The 18,223-nt window shown below is 33.8% G+C and overlaps 3 protein-coding genes across 4 annotated transcripts; 2 read left to right on the top strand and 1 right to left on the bottom strand.

Annotated features, from left to right (window-relative positions):
- Positions 1-720: 720 nt before the first annotated feature.
- On the bottom strand, positions 721-8,942 carry LOC140888660 (ethylene-responsive transcription factor ERF023-like). The gene is made up of 2 exons (XM_073296358.1): positions 8,873-8,942; positions 721-1,211 (listed from the first exon to the last, which is right to left on the bottom strand). Exons 1-2 carry the CDS (start codon positions 8,940-8,942, stop codon positions 721-723), a joined length of 561 nt encoding a protein of 186 aa, XP_073152459.1.
- Positions 8,943-10,086: 1,144 nt separating this feature from the next.
- LOC140891568 (transcription factor MTB1) lies at positions 10,087-12,553 on the top strand. Of its 2 annotated transcripts, none has more exons than XM_073300124.1 (2): positions 10,087-10,246; positions 10,518-12,553. In XM_073300124.1, the coding sequence occupies exon 2, from the start codon at positions 10,560-10,562 to the stop codon at positions 12,186-12,188; it is 1,629 nt and encodes a 542-aa protein (XP_073156225.1). In that variant the 5' UTR covers positions 10,087-10,246; positions 10,518-10,559; the 3' UTR covers positions 12,189-12,553. The 2 variants fall into 2 exon arrangements, with proteins under 2 accessions (XP_073156225.1, XP_073156227.1); XM_073300126.1 differs by having other exon boundaries at positions 10,361-12,553.
- Positions 12,554-15,227: 2,674 nt separating this feature from the next.
- LOC140890947 (UV-stimulated scaffold protein A homolog) lies at positions 15,228-17,807 on the top strand. The gene is made up of 2 exons (XM_073299127.1): positions 15,228-15,444; positions 15,790-17,807. Exons 1-2 carry the CDS (start codon positions 15,262-15,264, stop codon positions 17,569-17,571), a joined length of 1,965 nt encoding a protein of 654 aa, XP_073155228.1. The 5' UTR covers positions 15,228-15,261; the 3' UTR covers positions 17,572-17,807.
- Positions 17,808-18,223: the final 416 nt, after the last annotated feature.

The raw sequence follows: 18,223 nt of genomic DNA, 5'->3' as shown, positions 1-18,223 counted from the left end.
ATTTCACTCTATTGGGCCTGTAGCCCATTTTAAATTTTTTATTTCAAATTCCTCTAGCCCATTCTGATGCTAAACTATTACTGATAATATTTTTTCAGTAGTCCCATTCTGAAAATTTTGGCAATTATCTATTTAAAATTTGGTTTTGCACTTTTGATACAATAATGTGGATTTTTTTTATTTTATTTTACCTCTTCAGAGTACTAACGTGTGACCAAAAAAAACTGACATGACCTAAAAAATACATCAACAATCAAATCTTTGGAAATTAAAATTTATTGAACCAAAAGTAAAATTTGAACACTTGGCAGACCAAAAATCTCATGACAATTTAAAGGATAAACTAAAAATTAAAGTTATTTTTTTATATCATTTTAACTAGTTGAATTATTTATTCACTTTCCTTTTTTCAAAAAAATTGTAATAAGTTTGGACCGTGGAATTGTCTAATATAACATTATTCTGGTTAAACTGAATTAATAAATCAAACCAAATCAGTTCGGTTGATTCATCGACAGATTCGTTTTACTTAAGAAATTCGATTTTAGTGTTGGAAATTTTTTATAAAAATAATTAATTCTCTTTAATTCAAACCGAATCACCGAATTAATTATTTTTATAAAAATATTAGATATATTTTATACAAACATTGATCAACAAAATAATTATATGAATGAATATGAAATATATTTATTTGCGTGATTAATACTGATCGATTCATCACAAATCTCTGGATCCCCCATGATGGGTAGAATAGTAATTTTCCCAGTTCCATACCTCCGACAGATTTTTATGATTATCCATCAGCTCCGGCAGCTCAATCTCCGCCCAAAAGTCATCGACGCCTCCACCTTCAGCAGCGGCGCCACTCTTCTCAATCACCATTTTGGCTGCCAATGTGGCGGCGCTGGTGGATGGCCGCGGCAAGCGCTCGATTGCTTCAGAGAAATTGAGCTGAGCCTTGTGGCCTTTGAGACAACGGGACGCGACGTCGTACGCTCTGGCCGCCATCTCCGGTGAAGGGAAAGACCCTAGCAATATCCGATTATTTTTCTTGGGCTCCCGGATTTCTGAAACCCATTTTCCCCACCGTCGTTTGCGCACGCCTCTGTAAAGAGGGTGGCGAGGGTCGCTCAGCGCTCCACCTTGTTTGGAGGGATTCCGTGCGGTGGAAGTGCCATAGTTGGTGTCGCTTGATGGTGGTTGCTCCACTGCAGATCAAATTCAGCATGCATGCCAAATTGTCCAATATTGCAATATTTATGCCATTTTGGTTCGTACAAGAAGAAGACCTGAATTCACGAATATGCCCCAAAACCTTGACCTCAATAAAATTAAATTACAAGTAAAATAATAATAATAATAATAATAATAATAATAATAATAATGCACAAGAGTGTTATAGTTAGGGGTGGGTTTTCGGTATATCGTATTGGGTATGAAAAAAATTCATACCGATACCGTCGATATCGAAATTTCAAAATTTTGGTATGAAAAAAATCCATATCGATACCGTATAAATATCGAAAAAAATTTTGATATACCAAAAAAATATCTATATATCAAAAAAATTTCGATATGGTATCCCAAAAAGTCGGTATTTTGGTTCGATATCACATCCCTAATTATAGTAACCATTTTTGGTTAATGGTTGCATCGAATTACCCTTGCTATTATTCACTAAAGCTAGTATATCACTACCTCACTTTCTCACCTTCTTTTCCATATTTTTTTTCTCAACCACCTCTTTTGTAGTAGTGAGAATAAGTCACTTACAATTTCATTCAGTTTTTCAAATCAAATATTTAAAATAAAATAAATATAGATATAGATGTGTAAATACATAGGATTTATATTATATCACAATCGCAAGAGTTTGTGTTTGAATGCTAGTTTTTATTATTCTCTCCAAAAATATATTTTCACATGTTCCCAAAAATATTCTATTTTTAGATCCTACACATTTGAAGACATTCAAATGTTTCTATTTTTCATCCCACATAATCATTTTTGCAAATTAATCTCCAAAACATTAGAAAAAATTATTTATTAAACTAAATGTGATATTAAATGTACATGGAGGAGAGTTACACTATCTTCGAGTTTGTGGGGTTTTTTTTATTATTAATTCGTCATTTTAAGTAGTGCTCCTTATAACTCGACTAGGCTTCTAGCTAGCTCTCCGACTAATTAATCAGAGCAGAATTAAGTATTAATGATACGAAACCAAAAATTTCTAATATGCGTGCCCTTTGTTAATATATATTTTGAAACAAACATTAATTAACCACATAAAAATTTATTTGGGATCAAACCTTATTATAACCAATTACCATGTTGCAAATTTGGTCAAATATCCGATAAAATTCTTGTGAGCTATATATCACGATATTGATTGTTAATATATCGCGTGAGTCAATTCAAATTAACATAAAACACCTTCTTCGATCGTGATCAAGTGGATTATAGCTCAATCATGTTTTTAAATTTTTATTTTTATTTTCCTTTCCTTGACAAATTTACCCTTAAAACACGACACAACACTGTCGTGGTCGAGGGACTTGAAAAGTTTTTGGTCCCCTTGAGTTCACATGAACAAAAAATTAAACAACACGAGAATTAGGTGATCGACTTCCCCTTTTTGTCCTCTACACGGTTTCGTTTATTATTTAAGAGAGTCGAAGACTAATGCAGAAATAAGCGGAGAGATTAAATACTTGCTTTTAAAAAAAAAAACAATTAATTGTATATAAACGCGCATATATATATATATATATATATATATAGGGACGGAACTAGGAATTTACTTCAAGGAGAACTGATCAATTTTTGAAGGTATAGATGATTCACGATATTTAGTGAATAATTAGATATAAAATGATTTAATATAAAAAAGATAAATAATTAATTTTTATTTTGTATCTTAGAAATATGTTCATTTGACACTATAATCAAACTCAAATTTCCTTGATATTTTTTTTTTGAAATATTCCTTAATAAAATCAAATAAGCATAAATAATAAAGATGATATTAATTAATTATTAACCAACTTAATTGGCATTGAAAATGAATTTCATATGTCAATTCTAAAAAACATGTGGAAATTTAATTGTTAATTACGGTGCCAATAATAATCAATAAAAATGGCAAAAAATATCAAACTATAGAAACGATAAAAAAAAATTAAGATATTATGATAATAGTAATTAAACTTGATATTCTCAAGTCACAAAATAATATTTTCATAAATTAATCTCATTACTAATAACATCTAAATTAATATAATTTCAAGCTATCATTTTTTTTTAAAAAAAAACATCCATTATTGTATATGAAATCCGAAATAATGTCATAAAAGTCAATTTATAATATATTTAATAAATTGGTCAAATAGAACAATGAAAAAAAAAACGCCAAACCATAAAAAAGTAATACATCAAATATCAATGTATTAATTATTAATCAAATAAATAATCGATAATGTACGTACTTGCCAAATGACACCTACCGTGAGAATTTTTTCTTATTCTCACTTGTATGTTGAGTTGTGTTGAAAAAAGTGGCTTTAAAAAAGTAAACTTAAAATTTATTGTACACGAAAGGCTAAAAAAAATGATATTGAGTTGGACTTAAAAATAAATAAAATTAACGAAAGGCTAAAAAAAAGTTTACATATCAACCCTAACCTAATCATTTTTCAATTAATAGATTCTGAATCTGTCCACCAAAACATTTGATCACCAACAATACTATATCTTTAAAAAAATTAAAAGAAATTCCGAATTGTCAAATTCGATTCCAAGGAAATGTCAACAATCAAAATGTCATTTACAGTGTGGCAGTCATCTCCCGCTGGGATCTCGATTTTCCGTGAAAACTATAACGTTGTCATTAGCTACTTTCAGAGTCAGAAAAAAGATTAGTCTCAAGCAAGCTAGGTGGCAAGACTTATTGGTAGAGTTTGATTATGTTTGAGTACCGGCCGGGCAAAGCCAATATAGTAGCCGATGTGCTAAGCCGGAAAGTAGAATTGCATCTATAAGTGGTGCCTTGGGAGAAATGCCAGCTCGCATCAAAGAAGAATTGGAGCATGATTAGAGACCGTTGATACGTAATTTTCACGTGCTCGACAATTTAATTATTTTTTAAAAAATATAAAAAAATTATCGCGGTGAAAAAATATGAAGTTTTGATATAAAGTAGAGATAAGTTATAAAAATTTATGTATATAAATTAATAATAATTGATAAATGATGAAAATTGAATGATGAAATTTGAATGATGAGATAAAAATAAAAGGAGATAAGGATGTTAAAGAAAAAATGAAGAAAATTTTTCGGTCATTTATAATTTAACATAAAAGAGAGTTGAGTTAAATTTAAGGATAACATGAGAAGAATTTTTTGTGTGATTTGACACACAAAAAAGAGTTAGTATAAGAGGTAAAACTATTATAATATAGTATAGATAGTATAGATGATTTGCTAAATTTTCGTACATTTTGACATAACATTTTTTTGTTGATGAATTGTTTACATAAAAATTTATAATTTATTTAATAAAGTTTTCTAACTCAAAATCCTGAGTCCGATCCGGACGAACAATGGTACTTAGATAGTGTTTGGAAAAGTTTCTAAAAATCACTTTTCAGATTTTCTTTAGTTTCAAAATTTTGTTTATTAAAAGCTAAAAAAATATTTCTTAAAAACTCTCCTAAACACTACTTTATTACCCTAAGAGAATATTACCTAGAGCCGTCAATTTGAGTTATGACTGTCGGATCGGCCCGCTCCACCACACAATTTAAGTGGGCTGATTTGAATTTTTTACAACCCAACTAAAGACTGGTCTATACGGGTCTGCCGGGCCAACTCACGCGGGTCGCTAGCTGGATGTAGTAGACCGGTTTCATTTTACAATATTATGTGATTTTAAACATGTTAAAAAATAACATATAATTTTAAAAGTGTCAAAACATATTTAAAAAGTTATTATTTGGTGAAAATAAGTGGAAAATCATATCCAGAATGTCCGAAAATGATATGGAGGATCCCGGGGGTCCAAATACAATTCGAAAGAACCCAAAAACAGTTCGAAAGGAGCGATGCGTTTGGAGGCTTGGAGCTTCCGATCTCCAGTTCGGAGCTTCTGAACTCATCTATAACAGGTGTCAATATGGCTTGAACATGTAGCTGCATGCACAGATCGGAGCTTTCGATCATAGCTGTCCAAAATGTGTCCTGCATGCACAGATCGGAGCTTCCGATATTGTAATGCCCCAAAATATTTAATTAGAAAATTTATGAAATTTTATATTTAAACTCCAAGTTTAAGAAATTAAAGGATTGAAATTGAAGTTTGGAGATAATCAGGAACTAGATTGAAATTTTGGAAATCTCCAGTGACTAAACTGCAAATATGGGTTGACTTATTAATTTCATCAATTATTAACATTATATTCATGTGTTGTATGCATATTTACTCCTTCATCTCCTTCACGAGAGAGAATAAGTCATAGCCGACACCTTCCAAGCTTTTGTTCTTCCGATCTGACTCGATCCGACTGGTAGAATTTCGATTCAAACACATATTTGCGATCCTCGCGACAAGTGCTGCGTTTCTATGTAAGTATTTTAGAATTATACCAAGTTCTAATTTTGAGATATTGTTGGATTCTAGTTTTGATGGTATAAATATGTTTTTGAGATAATAGAGATGGTATATCTTATACGGTTTGAGAAAATACATCGTTTGAACATGTTTTTTTATTTTCGAAGAATTTTTGGAATTTCTGGAATTTTTGGATGATGATTTTCGAAAATTAGAGATGATTTCGATGATGATATTGTGTTGGAATTGTGAGAATATTGGTGTTGGAAATTTTTGAAAATACCGATTTTGAGACGTTATTGAATTTTTGAAGGAAATATTGAATGGTTGATTTAACAAGAAATTGATATGAATTTTGTATTGATGTAGCTTTCAAGATTTGAGCTTTACAGACTTGGAATTGAGGTATAGATATACAATGAAGAGCTTGAGATTGAATCCTCGAGAAGATCATGAGATTCTTGAGCCCAATAAAATCACACACTTGTTTGCTAATATTATTTCAATTATATGATTTGATTGAATAACATTAAATTATGAATTTGATTATAATTCGATGATTATCGATATATGATTTGATATATGAGATGAAATGCTCAAATTGAGCAAAGATTTTGATATATTGAATTGCATCATCTCATTCATATTGAATCAGATTTTATTCATATTTGATGGCAAACTTGCCTAGATTGCAGCGGATGTTTGGGTCTATATTTGAGTGGCATGGAATATAGAGCAACTTTCATGACCAAAATACTCTATATAGTAGTGCCAAAGTCCGGGGTTGTGAACTCAACGTCCACCCCGATTGGGAAAGTAGGTGGTGACGTTGTGTTTTCTTTTCCCTTGGAATCCCTAAGACCGAGATTCAGACTGAATCAATAAAATTGATAACCCAGATTCTTGAGCATGCATTTCATCTATTTATTATCCATTTGAGATTACTTATGGATTTATATTGATATCATTGAAATGTTTAAATACTCATTTGTTTCTGTCATTCATACTGGGGTTTTATACTAATCGGTTTTTTGGCTGTTACTTTGTCTTGTGTGTGTGTGCATTGCAACAGGTGGTTCGGGGTCAAGCTTTAGAGGACGTTAAAGATTTGAAATGAGAGTAGAAGTGGAGCTCGGGTCTAGCAATCAAATGATTTAAATAAATGTTGAAGACATGTTTCATAATTGGAATTTTCAAATTTGTTGCTTTTTATATTCGTTTGGATGATTTTCGGACATATTTTTATTGTGTGATTTGATCAAGACTTTTGAGATATCACCATTCAGGTTTTTGAGCAAGAAAAAGAAGAAAAATGGGACATTTTCGAAGCCACAACGCGGTCACGCAAGAAATGCGTAGCAGGGGCGCGGCTACGCCTCCTCCCAAAAAAAAAAATCTTGTCTTTTGGCGACGTGTTTTTGCATCGCCAAATGTAAGGTTTTGAGTCGCCAAATGTCATATTGAATTTTTTTACGTATTTGCACCCGAGGTCTCCACAGATATGGTGTTCGGAGCTTCCGATCTCCATTTATAAATAGTGGTTTCGGGGAGTTCATTTTTCACACCAAATCCAACCTTTTTCTTTCATTTTTTGCGGGTTTTTGAGGGTTTCCAGCCTTCATAGGCGTGGGGAAGAGTCTTAGATAGGCATCCGGAAGTCGTTGAGGAGTTGTGCCCAAGTTCTGGGGCATCGAAATCAGCGGGCTGGCGACAAACGAAAATATAACTCTGGATCCTTATTGAAAATAGGGAGTATGCTATAGTTTAATTAAGACTTTTAAAGCATGATATGTGTTGTTTGGCATGCCAAATAATGCATGGTTATATTGTATTGTAGTGTTACATGATAGGCTTGAACCTAAATGGGAGATTCTAAGACCTGCCTTAGTAAAGTACGTAAGTACACACTGAGATAATCAGCTGAATATACATGTTTATGTATTGCATTATTATTTGTCATGAGATGCATACTATATTGTTCATGATTTGTATGCGGCATTTTCATACCATGTTGATTCAGTTATCCTTTTGAGATAGCCAGTTGTTTTTGGGTCGCTCAGCCCTAGGGTTGTTGTTATTGTACGATCGGGTACCTTGTGACATCCACTAGACCGATGGGGCAGCGTGTGCGATTTACCCAGGACGGTGATAGTCCGAGATCGGGTTCAGTATGTATGACACCCACTGAATCTTTGGAGCAGCGTGCGCATACTGAAGTCGCCTATGTTCTGAGAATGATTTCCAGATATGATCCCAGTTTACCCAGAGCATTCACATTTCATGTTGCATGTATCATATAGACTTGTATATTTGATATTATATATTGGGCGTTAGCGCTCACGTCCCTGCTTTTATCTCGGACACCTCATTTAACAGGACAAGTGTGCAGGTGGACTAGGAGCGAGATCAGTGGTTGTTGATGACTAGGGCTTGGTAGCATGAGTCACCAGAGATTTCTAGATTAAGATTTTATCCGATATTTTATTATTCCATTGAGTTTTTATTTGTTTATCGGTTGCTTTCTGTCAGGTTGTTAGATTGATTAAGTTTTCGCTGATTTACTTTGATTAAAGTTAATTGCATGGTTAAGATTTTGATTAGTAAGTGATTACGACGCGGGTCACTACACGGGATTAGGAGACCAACTGGCTTCAGGATTGAGTTGGCCCGCTTGCCTGAAGAAAAAAAATTAAAAATTATATTTATTTTATGGTGATATATGTATTTTTAATGAAAATTATGAAAATGTTTTGTATTAATTATTTTACATAAAATTTACACATGCAAAATCAATAATTAAAAAATTTATTAATATGTATATATTAATATTTATTTATAAAATGGAACTTATAATTATTATAATGATTTTTATTTATTTTTATTTGTAGTGAGTCAACCCGCGGGTTGGTTTGTCTAACGTTCCGCAACCCACCTTGGGCTGTGATGAGCTGAGGATTTCCTGCCCGCCCAAAATGGTGGACCGCTTGCCCTCGACTCGTCAAACAGTGAGTTTTTGTTGAGCCGGTGTGTCTTACCATGAATTGACCCATGTGACAACAACTCTAGTATTAACCAAACTTAGACCATAAAAGCAATTGATAATGGACAAGCACTTGTGTGAGACTGTTTCACGGGTCATGTTTCGTGAAACGGACTAACCAAATTAAAAACAAGTACCCGGTTATGACTCGATCAGATCTTAATTAAGATCCCAATTCAGAAGCCCAATTTTCTTTCCTCACCGTAAAAAAAAACACAAACTTTCTTCTTCCCTCACTGTCGCCTCCTTCTCCATCGCCATCGCTTCTTTCTCCGCGCAGTCGCCTTTCATACCGTATAGATACTGAAAAAAAATTCGATATACCAAAAAAATGTCTATATATAAAAAAAATTTCGGTATGATATCCCAAAAAATCGGTATTTTGGTTCGCTATCTCAACCCTAGGAGTGTTATTCTTGATAATGATGGTAAGAGCTTGTCATTTTTTCTTTTTCTTTTTTTTTTTTTAAAAAAAGAGCTTGTCATTTTTATCTTTTGGTCTCAATAATAAATAGGAAAATGATGGAGAAAGTGCAACAAACTACGCATATGCATTGGCTTTAAAAAAAATAAAAATAAAACTACACATATGCATTGCATTATATTAATTAATTAATTATAATGGAGGTCCCTACTCCCAGTATTTCGGCCCTCAAGAATCACGTGCAACAATCTTATATTATCACGAATTAAAAAATTAATTAAGTCCACGGGGTGATTGTTGGAATAATGTTGTTTTGTTTAAGCCTTTGTATTATTATTATTATTATTATTATTATTATTTAATAGTTTTCTAATCTGTCCTTTTTACAACCATAATTAAACTATTGTCACACTTATCGTGCTTTCCCTTGGTTTTAAATAAATAATAATAAGTTGAGATAATAAACATGAAGAAAGTGATGATGATGTTGATGATACATGATGATACAGACTATTCTAAAATAATTTCATGAAATATAATATCAGACAATCTCATTAATCAAAAAAGAATTATTCGGTCTATATTTGAAGTTAAAAGTAATTTCAGTAAGATATTAATTTCATAAAATTAACTCATAAATTTTTTTTGTAAATGATTAAATAAAAACCGATATTTTTAAAGATTAAATATTCAATTTGTAAATAAAATCAAGGATGATTATATTAACTAATAACATTAAATTGTATGTCTAATTTTAGATTGACAAAATAATATTCTTATCAAGAAATAGCAAATAAAAATATAATCATTTTAAATAAACATAAAAGAATAAAATCGATATTTATATCAATTATACCGTCATATATTTCTTATTGAATTTGTCATAACCTAACAAAGAGGATCCATTATTTTTGGGTTAATAATAATAATATAAAAAAATTCATGTGAGGAACCAAGAATGGAAAATGTTTTATCCCCACCCCCTACCCACTCTATGTTATTATTGTCTTCCTCGTTTACTATTGAGGGAAAATGACACTGAAAAGGAAAACAACAAAGGAAAATGAGATTTTCGCTTCAAACTGAGTATCATGTGGTTGTGGGGATGAATAAAGTGTTGATTTCATGAATCATTGGATGGTATTTTACGTGGGAAAGATATCGAATACTGGTAAGTAGTTTTTTTTCAATCTCTGCTGGCCATGTATTTCGCTACTTCTTGCCGAACTCGCATTTTTTAGTGGGATTCTTTTGTTTTACTTTTCTTGCTTTTCTTGTTATGCAGTCTTCTATAGATTTGGGAGTCTTTAGATCTGAGATGGGTTTCTGCAAAAGAATTTGAATTTGTATATTTGAGATGGGATCGAGCCGGTTTGGTTTTCTAAATGTTCTTCGAGTGTATTTTTTCGAAATCTATTGACCATAGAGACTGGATTTTGCAGTGTTACTCGGGATAATTATTAATTACAGCTCAACACCTCAGCATGGGACGTGTTGAGTGGACTGATGAGAGTAAAGCTATGGCTGCGGCGGTTCTGGGAATTAAGGCCTTTGATCACTTGATGTCAAACTCGGTTTCTTCTGAATGCTCATTGATGACTTTTGGGAGAGATGAGAATTTGCAAGACAAGCTCTCAGATCTTGTGGAGCACCCAAACTCTGCCAATTTCCGTTGGAATTACGCGATTTTTTGGCAGCTTTCGAGGTCCAAGTCTGGTGATTTGGTGTTAGGATGGGGGGATGGCTGTTGCCGAGAGCCTCTTGAAGGCGAGGAGACCGAAATTCCTGGAATTCTAAACATGAGGCTTGAGGATGATTCTCAGCAAAGAATGAGGAAAAAGGTTCTCCAACATCTGCATAAGCTGTTTGGGGGAAGTGATGAGGACAGCTATGCCTTTGGATTGGATAAGATTACTGATATTGAGATGTTCTTTCTTGCGTCTATGTACTTTTCCTTCCGTGGAGGGGAAGGGGGTCCGGGGAGGTGTTATGTATCTGGTAGACATATCTGGTTGTTGGATGTTGTGAAATCGCCATTGGAATATTGTGTAAGGTCGTGCCTTGCGAGATGTGCTGGTTTAAGGACTATAATATTGATTCCTACTGACATTGGAGTGGTTGAACTAGGATCAGTGAAATGTATCCCTGAGAATTTGGAACTCTTAAAGGGGATAACATCTTCGTTTTCTTCTTTTTCGTCGCTGCTCAAGGCGAAACAAGTTGCTGACAAAAGAGTTGAGTGTGGTCTTACTTTGAATCCGTTGAAAAGTAATCGACCTGGAGTAGTCTCCAAGATTTTTGGGCAGAACTTGAATTTATGTACTGCACAATCCAACAAAAAATTTGTTGTAAAGAATGTGGAAGAGAAGACAGGGGATGCTAGCATGAATTGGAACAGGTTGCCGCTTATGAACAGTGGAAATGGATTTCAGGGGACGAGGGAGGATCTCAGGACTGGGAATTTTGGGAATGAAAAACCAGCCCAAATGGAGATTGATTTTACTGGAGCCACATCGAGGCCTATAATTTCGAAGCAGCCTGTTGTTGAGTCTGAGCAGTCAAATGTTGAGATTTTACGCAAGCAAGCGAATAGTACCGGGATAATGGATGAGAAGAGGCCTCGGAAGCGTGGTAGAAAACCTGCAAATGGAAGAGAGGAGCCACTCAACCATGTAGAGGCGGAAAGACAGCGACGAGAAAAGCTAAACCAGCATTTCGATGCTCTACGAGCAGTAGTGCCCGATGTTTCTAAAGCAGACAAGGCATCCCTTCTAAAAGAGGCTGTAGCTTACATAACTGAACTTCAGACGAAGTTGAAAGAAATAGAGTATGACAAAGAAGTGAATGGGTGTATATCAAATTCAAATAACCAAGAACAGACTTCGAACATTGACATTGAAGCTGACTGTGATTCTCTCATCGTGAGAGCGAGCTTCCCATTGAACGCTCACCCTGCATCAAGGCTCATTCAAGCTATAAAGGACGCAAATGCATGCATCCTTGAGGCAAATATTTCGATAGGAAGTGAACAAGTTCTTCACACATTTGTTGTCAAATCGCAAGGATCGGAACAGCTGACTAAGGAGAAGTTGATCAAAGCATTCGCTCCCTGAGTCCAGCTCCTCACAGCAGTCGTCATCTATTCGGTAAATAAATACAAGTGTCGTTTTTCTTTGACACATTTACTTGCGTAATGTTTCATGAACCAATCTGGAAATCCTCGTGCAGAGATTTTGATATACACCTGGTAATGGTAGAAAGTTGAGGCAAACTCCATTTAGTCCAAGTGGGATAACTATTTCCTGTTTGTCTATAACACACATTATTATGTATATCCACAAGAATGTAACCTTGTACATATTAAATTTCAGTCTACTTTTGGCTGGTTCTATTGTCGACCTTGTCTTAAATCGACAATGTAGACAGTGACACAGTTAGAATGGTGGGAACTTGATGATCTCGGATTCGGACGATGAAAAATGCATAATTTTAATTTGGATCAATTTTAGAAAGTTATAACATAAAATTCATGTGTTTTCTGTCTTTTCTTGAACCTGAGGATAAGATACGGTTCCTTTGGCACTCATTAGGTCCGCCGTTGATTTTGATTGAGAAAAAGATAAATGACAATTCCCTTGAGAAATAATATTGGTAGGCCAGTACGAGGGAGACATCGGGATTATGTTTATCAATTATCATATTGGACCACTGAGATTTTGCGGACAACATGATATTGTGGCACGATATGCCACCGTTTGGTGTGAAAAATAAAAATGAAATTCAATGTCTTTATGTCATTTCGTGTTTGATTCAAATTTGAAGGAGTTAAAAAATAGTTTTGCTATCGGTATTTTCAATTTCATCATCTCGTCTTTTATATCATCTCATCCGGTCAGGCAATGCCTAATAATATTTTTGAGAGAGGGAGCACATGGCCCAATTCCCAGAGCATTTTATTTATTTATTATTACTTTTAATTACTACGTGTTAAGAGTGGTCGAGTGGGTTAAACTAAAACAGAAAATTTTGATGGTCTAAATCATATATTCTTGTAGTTGAACATATATAATATAAAATTATATAAATTATTTATGATCTTTGCTATATTATAATAGATTTGCCTCCTAGGAATACTGTTTTGGCAATTATAGTGTTCAGACTTCAGAATTGCCTTCTTTCAAAATGACAATTACATACATTTTTTACTTTTTTTAAAAAAAGTAAAACACTTGATACATATACCCAAATAAGTCCAAAAACCCAATTCTGAATATCCAAACATATGTCAATATCACAAACCCACGGATTAACTTCTCAATTTTTTTCATAATTCATAATATTTGTATCTTCAACATCTTGAAATTATCGATCATATTTTCAAAATGAATATTATCTAAAGCAATGCATAAATTTTTAAAAATAATATACAATTTTTAACCGAAAACTAAAATTTTATACATACGCCATGCGTAACGCGTGTGGTCCTATTACGAGGACGTCTAAATAAAAGAGGGCGAGTTATGGTGTAGCTACGGTTAGTTGAATACGACCAACCAAATGTGTGGTCTATTGAAAACGTGTGGAACATGTTTATTTATATGTGGAGGTTATTCTCCATCAATCAATAATAATAACTCGCGATGTTAAAGAGAAATTTTTTATATTTATATATTTTTAAAAGTAAATTTTGAAAGAGTGGAAGAGATTTAATGGGTAGTTAATAGGAAAAAGATAATTATGAAATAAGTAATTTTGGTGTCTTCAAGATAGTTATTATAGTCTGTTTATCTTTTATATAATAACTAGTGATCCGAAGCACGCTTGCGTGCTTTTACAGTATTTTTTTAATAAAATTTGTTTTTTTTTTGGTTTGAGAGAAAAGAACGTTCGTTTGGGAGACATGTGAGAGAGACGTGAGATTAAATTAGAATTATGAAAGTTGTCAAAATGTTATTTTGCCTTAAAAAAAAAAACTGTGCAAGAGAACTCTCAATGAACAGAGGTAAAATGGTGAAGAATATTGGTGTCATCTTGACACATCAATAATAATAATAATAATAATAGCTCTCGGAGGTGTTAAAATTGGTAAAGTAAGTGAACTATTGGTCAGATATCAGGAGTCTACTAACACCTTTTTGGACTAGACTATCACACTAGACTTGTCTAACGTAGTTTGCAGACTATTGCGTTAGCCCTGAAGTTTATCCAATTCACATTTAAAAGTAGGCGGCTGCAGGTTCCCACGTTATAAAAAAATAATAATAATAATAATTTGTGGTTATTCTTAGCAAGTATATGCATACATCATTCGCTATATTTTTTAAAATTATTTTTATTATATACCTTAAAATTACTAGTATAATTAACTTAGAGAAAAAAATTCAAATTAAATTATATTAAAAATGTGTGGGAAATAGATATTTTATAAATGTATTATCTGATATTTGCTAAGAAAATGAATTCATTTTTAATTAATTATTAGTTATTATTATAGATTTGGTTATTTTTATTTTAATAATAATAATTTTTAATGTATAAGTGAAAATTAATTATTTTAAGATTTTTTTTGTAATGTGGATAGATAAATAAGTACTTAAGAAAATTGTGTCAAATCACGTATCTAGAGTGTCTATATTAATGTCACAAAAATTCTTATGAGACGATAAATTTTATAAGAAATATCTTCTATTCGGGTCAATCCATTAAAAATTATCATTTTTATGTCAAAATTGTTATTTCTTATTGTAAATATAGATAAATTCGATTGTCTCATAGATAAAAGTTCGTGTTTTATCTGTGAAATCAATCTCATAAGAGACCTACTCAATTAATACATCCAAACACATTGGCTTTCACATGTTTATTTCTCGTGATTATGATTTATATGATTATATCCATTCTTATTGAGAATAAATATCTAACAAATTTATCTTTTCACAATAATAATAACGTCATAATTATTCTTCGGTGACGTAGGTAGGTTATTATTTAATACTTTACATGGGCCTCAGGCCGGGCCTGAAGGTACTAGTCATATATTCTCAATTGGCCCAACTGCATGTAACCGCCTTCTTGAGAGCAAGCAACGATTCGTTGACTTTGAGGTTTGAGCCCACCTCTACTGAAATTACAAGTAGTTATATAACCGCAAAATACCGAAATAGACCCAGATAACGATAAGAGATCATGAAGGAAGAAACGGAAAGGGCGGTGGTGGTGCCGTTGATTCAGAGAGCCACCAACTCCACGGCGGCGGAGGTTGATCCCCGACTCCTCAGGGCCATCAAATCCTCGGTCCGGTCATCCGACTCCCAGCTCCGATGCGCCGCCCAAACCCTAATATCGCTTATGAAACGTGACCATTCTCAGGTACCTTTCACGAGAAGCTCAATTCTAATAGCAATAGCTTAGCTTTCATTGCTTAGATAGATGGATGTATGATCAGATTTTCCTCAATTCACCATAATTCACAGTTTTGTTCACGATTTTTATTTTATACTGAATAGAGTTAGAGTAAATAAAACTATCATATGTTGACATATGATATAACTTGTTATATATATACAGGCTTCTCATGTTTAGGCAAGGGGATACTGATACATGGAATTGTTGTTTGAAAGTATTTTGCCCAATTTTGTTTGACGATTGGAAAATCGTTGATGCCCCTTTATGAAGATATTTTGATGAAAGTTGAGTTATTTCTATGTTGTGTAGGTAAGATATCTTGCACTTCTCATAATAGACGAGCTTTTCATGCGGTCCAAACTTTTTAGAACTCTTATGGTCGAGAACCTAGATCAGTTACTCAGTTTGAGTATTGGATTTCGAAGGAATTTACCTCTACCTGCACCTACTTCTGTTGCATCTGTTCTGCGGTCAAAGGCCATCGAGTTTTTAGAAAAGTGGAATGTCACATTTGGTATTCATTACAGACAGCTCAGGTTGGGGTACGACTATCTCAAGAACACCCTCCGATTTCAATTTCCTAACCTGCAAGCCAATGCAGCTCGGATTCAGCTAGAGAGGAAAGAAAGGGAGATGAGAACAAAAGAGATCTTGCTTAAAAAATTTGAATCTTTGAAGACTAATATGTCTTTGATTAAAGAGGAAATACAATCAACAGTCGATGAGATTGGTGAATGCTTAGATATTCTTAAAACGGAGGATGAAGATATTCCATTTGCTATTATAGATGGTGAGGAAATCCAAGAGTTTCATAATTCAGAATTACGGCAGATACGTCATGATTCTTTGATAGAGGGGGAAAAAATTCAGGAGAATAGTGAAAACAAAATTGTTTTTGATGCCGTGAGAGAACTTTATAAGGTTTTGGTGACTAAGCATCTAGCTGGAATACAAGAATGGCTCTCTGTTCTTATAAGGGTGGACGTGGCAGATAACAGGTTCAGGGATTCTACTTTGAAGGAGTTCATAGATATTAGAAATCTCATTCAATTGACTAAGGATAAATGTGAAGAATCAGGTTGTGCACTTCCTAATATAGCAAATACCGAAGAAGAAGATATCTGGGAAGATGGTACTTTGCAAACACTTGAGAAAGGGTACTCTGTTTTTGATCGTTCCAAAGGCAATGATTTCCCTGTTGCATCGACCACCAATGATGCAAAAGGCATAGAATGCCGTAATAAAGTGTCTAACAAAAGTATCATAGATGGTTGTGACAGCAGTCGAAGCAAATCAAACCCTGCCCGAGGTAAACTCTTGGATGAAGCCCCAGTTATTACCTGGGGTTCTTTCCTTGATAACTGGGGCTCGAACCGGGATGTTTTAGCTAATCATAGGGGATTGGATCTTGAAGGTCACTGGGGTAGGGTAGACTATGATGCAGTTATACCAGCAGAGAAAATAGCTGAACTTAACGTACGAGCATCTGTTTATAAAGAAGAGCCTGTTGAAATCCAACCATGTAAGGCACCATTACGAAATGGCCAACTTTGTCAAAGAAGAGACTTGAGAGTTTGTCCATTTCATGGACTCGTCATCCCTAGGGATGATGAAGGAAATCCGATCAGTGGGAGCTCCATAGTAGAAGAGACAGATCCCCAGAATCAGTCGGTAGAAATGACTCCGTATGTGGACAGTGATAAAGTGAAGCAGCTACTAAAGCAGGCTGTGCAGAATGTTAGGGAAAGAGATAGAGAAGAATCAAAGAAGAGGCATTCAGACAAGCAGGCTTTGAAGAGAGCAAAGCTTGCAGAAGTTCGAGCACACAATGAAGCCGTTCTTCGAGATGCAGCAATTGCTTCAACTTCTAGATCCTCTCATATTGGAGAAGACATGGAAATCGGGAGTGGTTCTAAATCTTCAGCTAGAATCAAGAAGCAAACACTTGCATCAATGCTGAAAAAGAAAGATACTGCTAAAGTTAGATTAGGTCAGAGGCTATTAAACACTCGAGCAAGAGAAAGCACGATAAGACAGTTGACAGAATCAGAGGACGCCAACTATCGGGAGGCTTTTCCAAATCAGTGGTAGATCAAGGTTCAGTCTTGTGTTATTTAATCTTTCTATTTGCATGTGTGTATGATCAAAAGTTCAACGGTGTACCTCAACTATCTCGTCGCCTTAAGAAGTTTGAGGTGCTTTCTTGTACTTAAAATTTATAGATCAACTCTTGCATGGTACATATTGTACATAAACTCGGTCGGGATTGCACTTTTTTCACCCCCCTTTCATTGTTTTGTTTCTGTAATTTTACGCAACATCACATTATTGAATGTTCAACGTTCTTTAAAAGTGCTTGTGTCCCCATAAACTCTGTTGTGCAGCAGTGAGCCAATATTCGGACTTCTTAATGCAGACATTAAATGAAGCAAACAAACTCCGTCGCTCTTGTTTAAGGAAAAACCAACACCACTACTTTTGAAATATTTGTACTAAATAAATAAAATTTTATCTTAAAAAGGCACTCAACTAATACATTCACATTGGTTGGATTGTTCAATGTTAGCATATGAGCATTGTTCGTAATGGATACATACCATAAACCCTTCGGCCTTCTTTTAAATTGACGTTTTTAAAAATACAATATTTTTACTCAAATCACACAAAAGCACGATGGCTAAGGGGAAAAAAATAAGAAGGAGAAAATTAAAAAAAACCAAAGGTAAAAAATAGATTAAATTGT

Source organism: Henckelia pumila, chromosome 3 (genome assembly GCF_033568475.1).
Source record: "Henckelia pumila isolate YLH828 chromosome 3, ASM3356847v2, whole genome shotgun sequence".
In the NCBI taxonomy this organism is placed as follows: domain Eukaryota; kingdom Viridiplantae; phylum Streptophyta; class Magnoliopsida; order Lamiales; family Gesneriaceae; genus Henckelia; species Henckelia pumila.
This window is presented reverse-complemented; position numbering and strand designations above follow the sequence as displayed.

Bases quoted from the DNA above. Each gene is read 5' to 3' on its own strand.
- LOC140888660 (XM_073296358.1), bottom strand. From the start codon at position 8,942: ATGAAAGGCGACTGCGCGGAGAAAGAAGCGATGGCGATGGAGAAGGAG. The intron at 1,212-8,872 runs GTTTGTGTTTTT...TTTGATCTGCAG, and splicing joins GACAGTGAGGGAAGAAGAAA to TGGAGCAACCACCATCAAGC.
- LOC140891568 (XM_073300124.1), top strand. From the start codon at position 10,560: ATGGGACGTGTTGAGTGGACTGATGAGAGTAAAGCTATGGCTGCGGCG.
- LOC140890947 (XM_073299127.1), top strand. From the start codon at position 15,262: ATGAAGGAAGAAACGGAAAGGGCGGTGGTGGTGCCGTTGATTCAGAGA. The intron at 15,445-15,789 runs GTACCTTTCACG...TATGTTGTGTAG, and splicing joins TGAAACGTGACCATTCTCAG to GTAAGATATCTTGCACTTCT.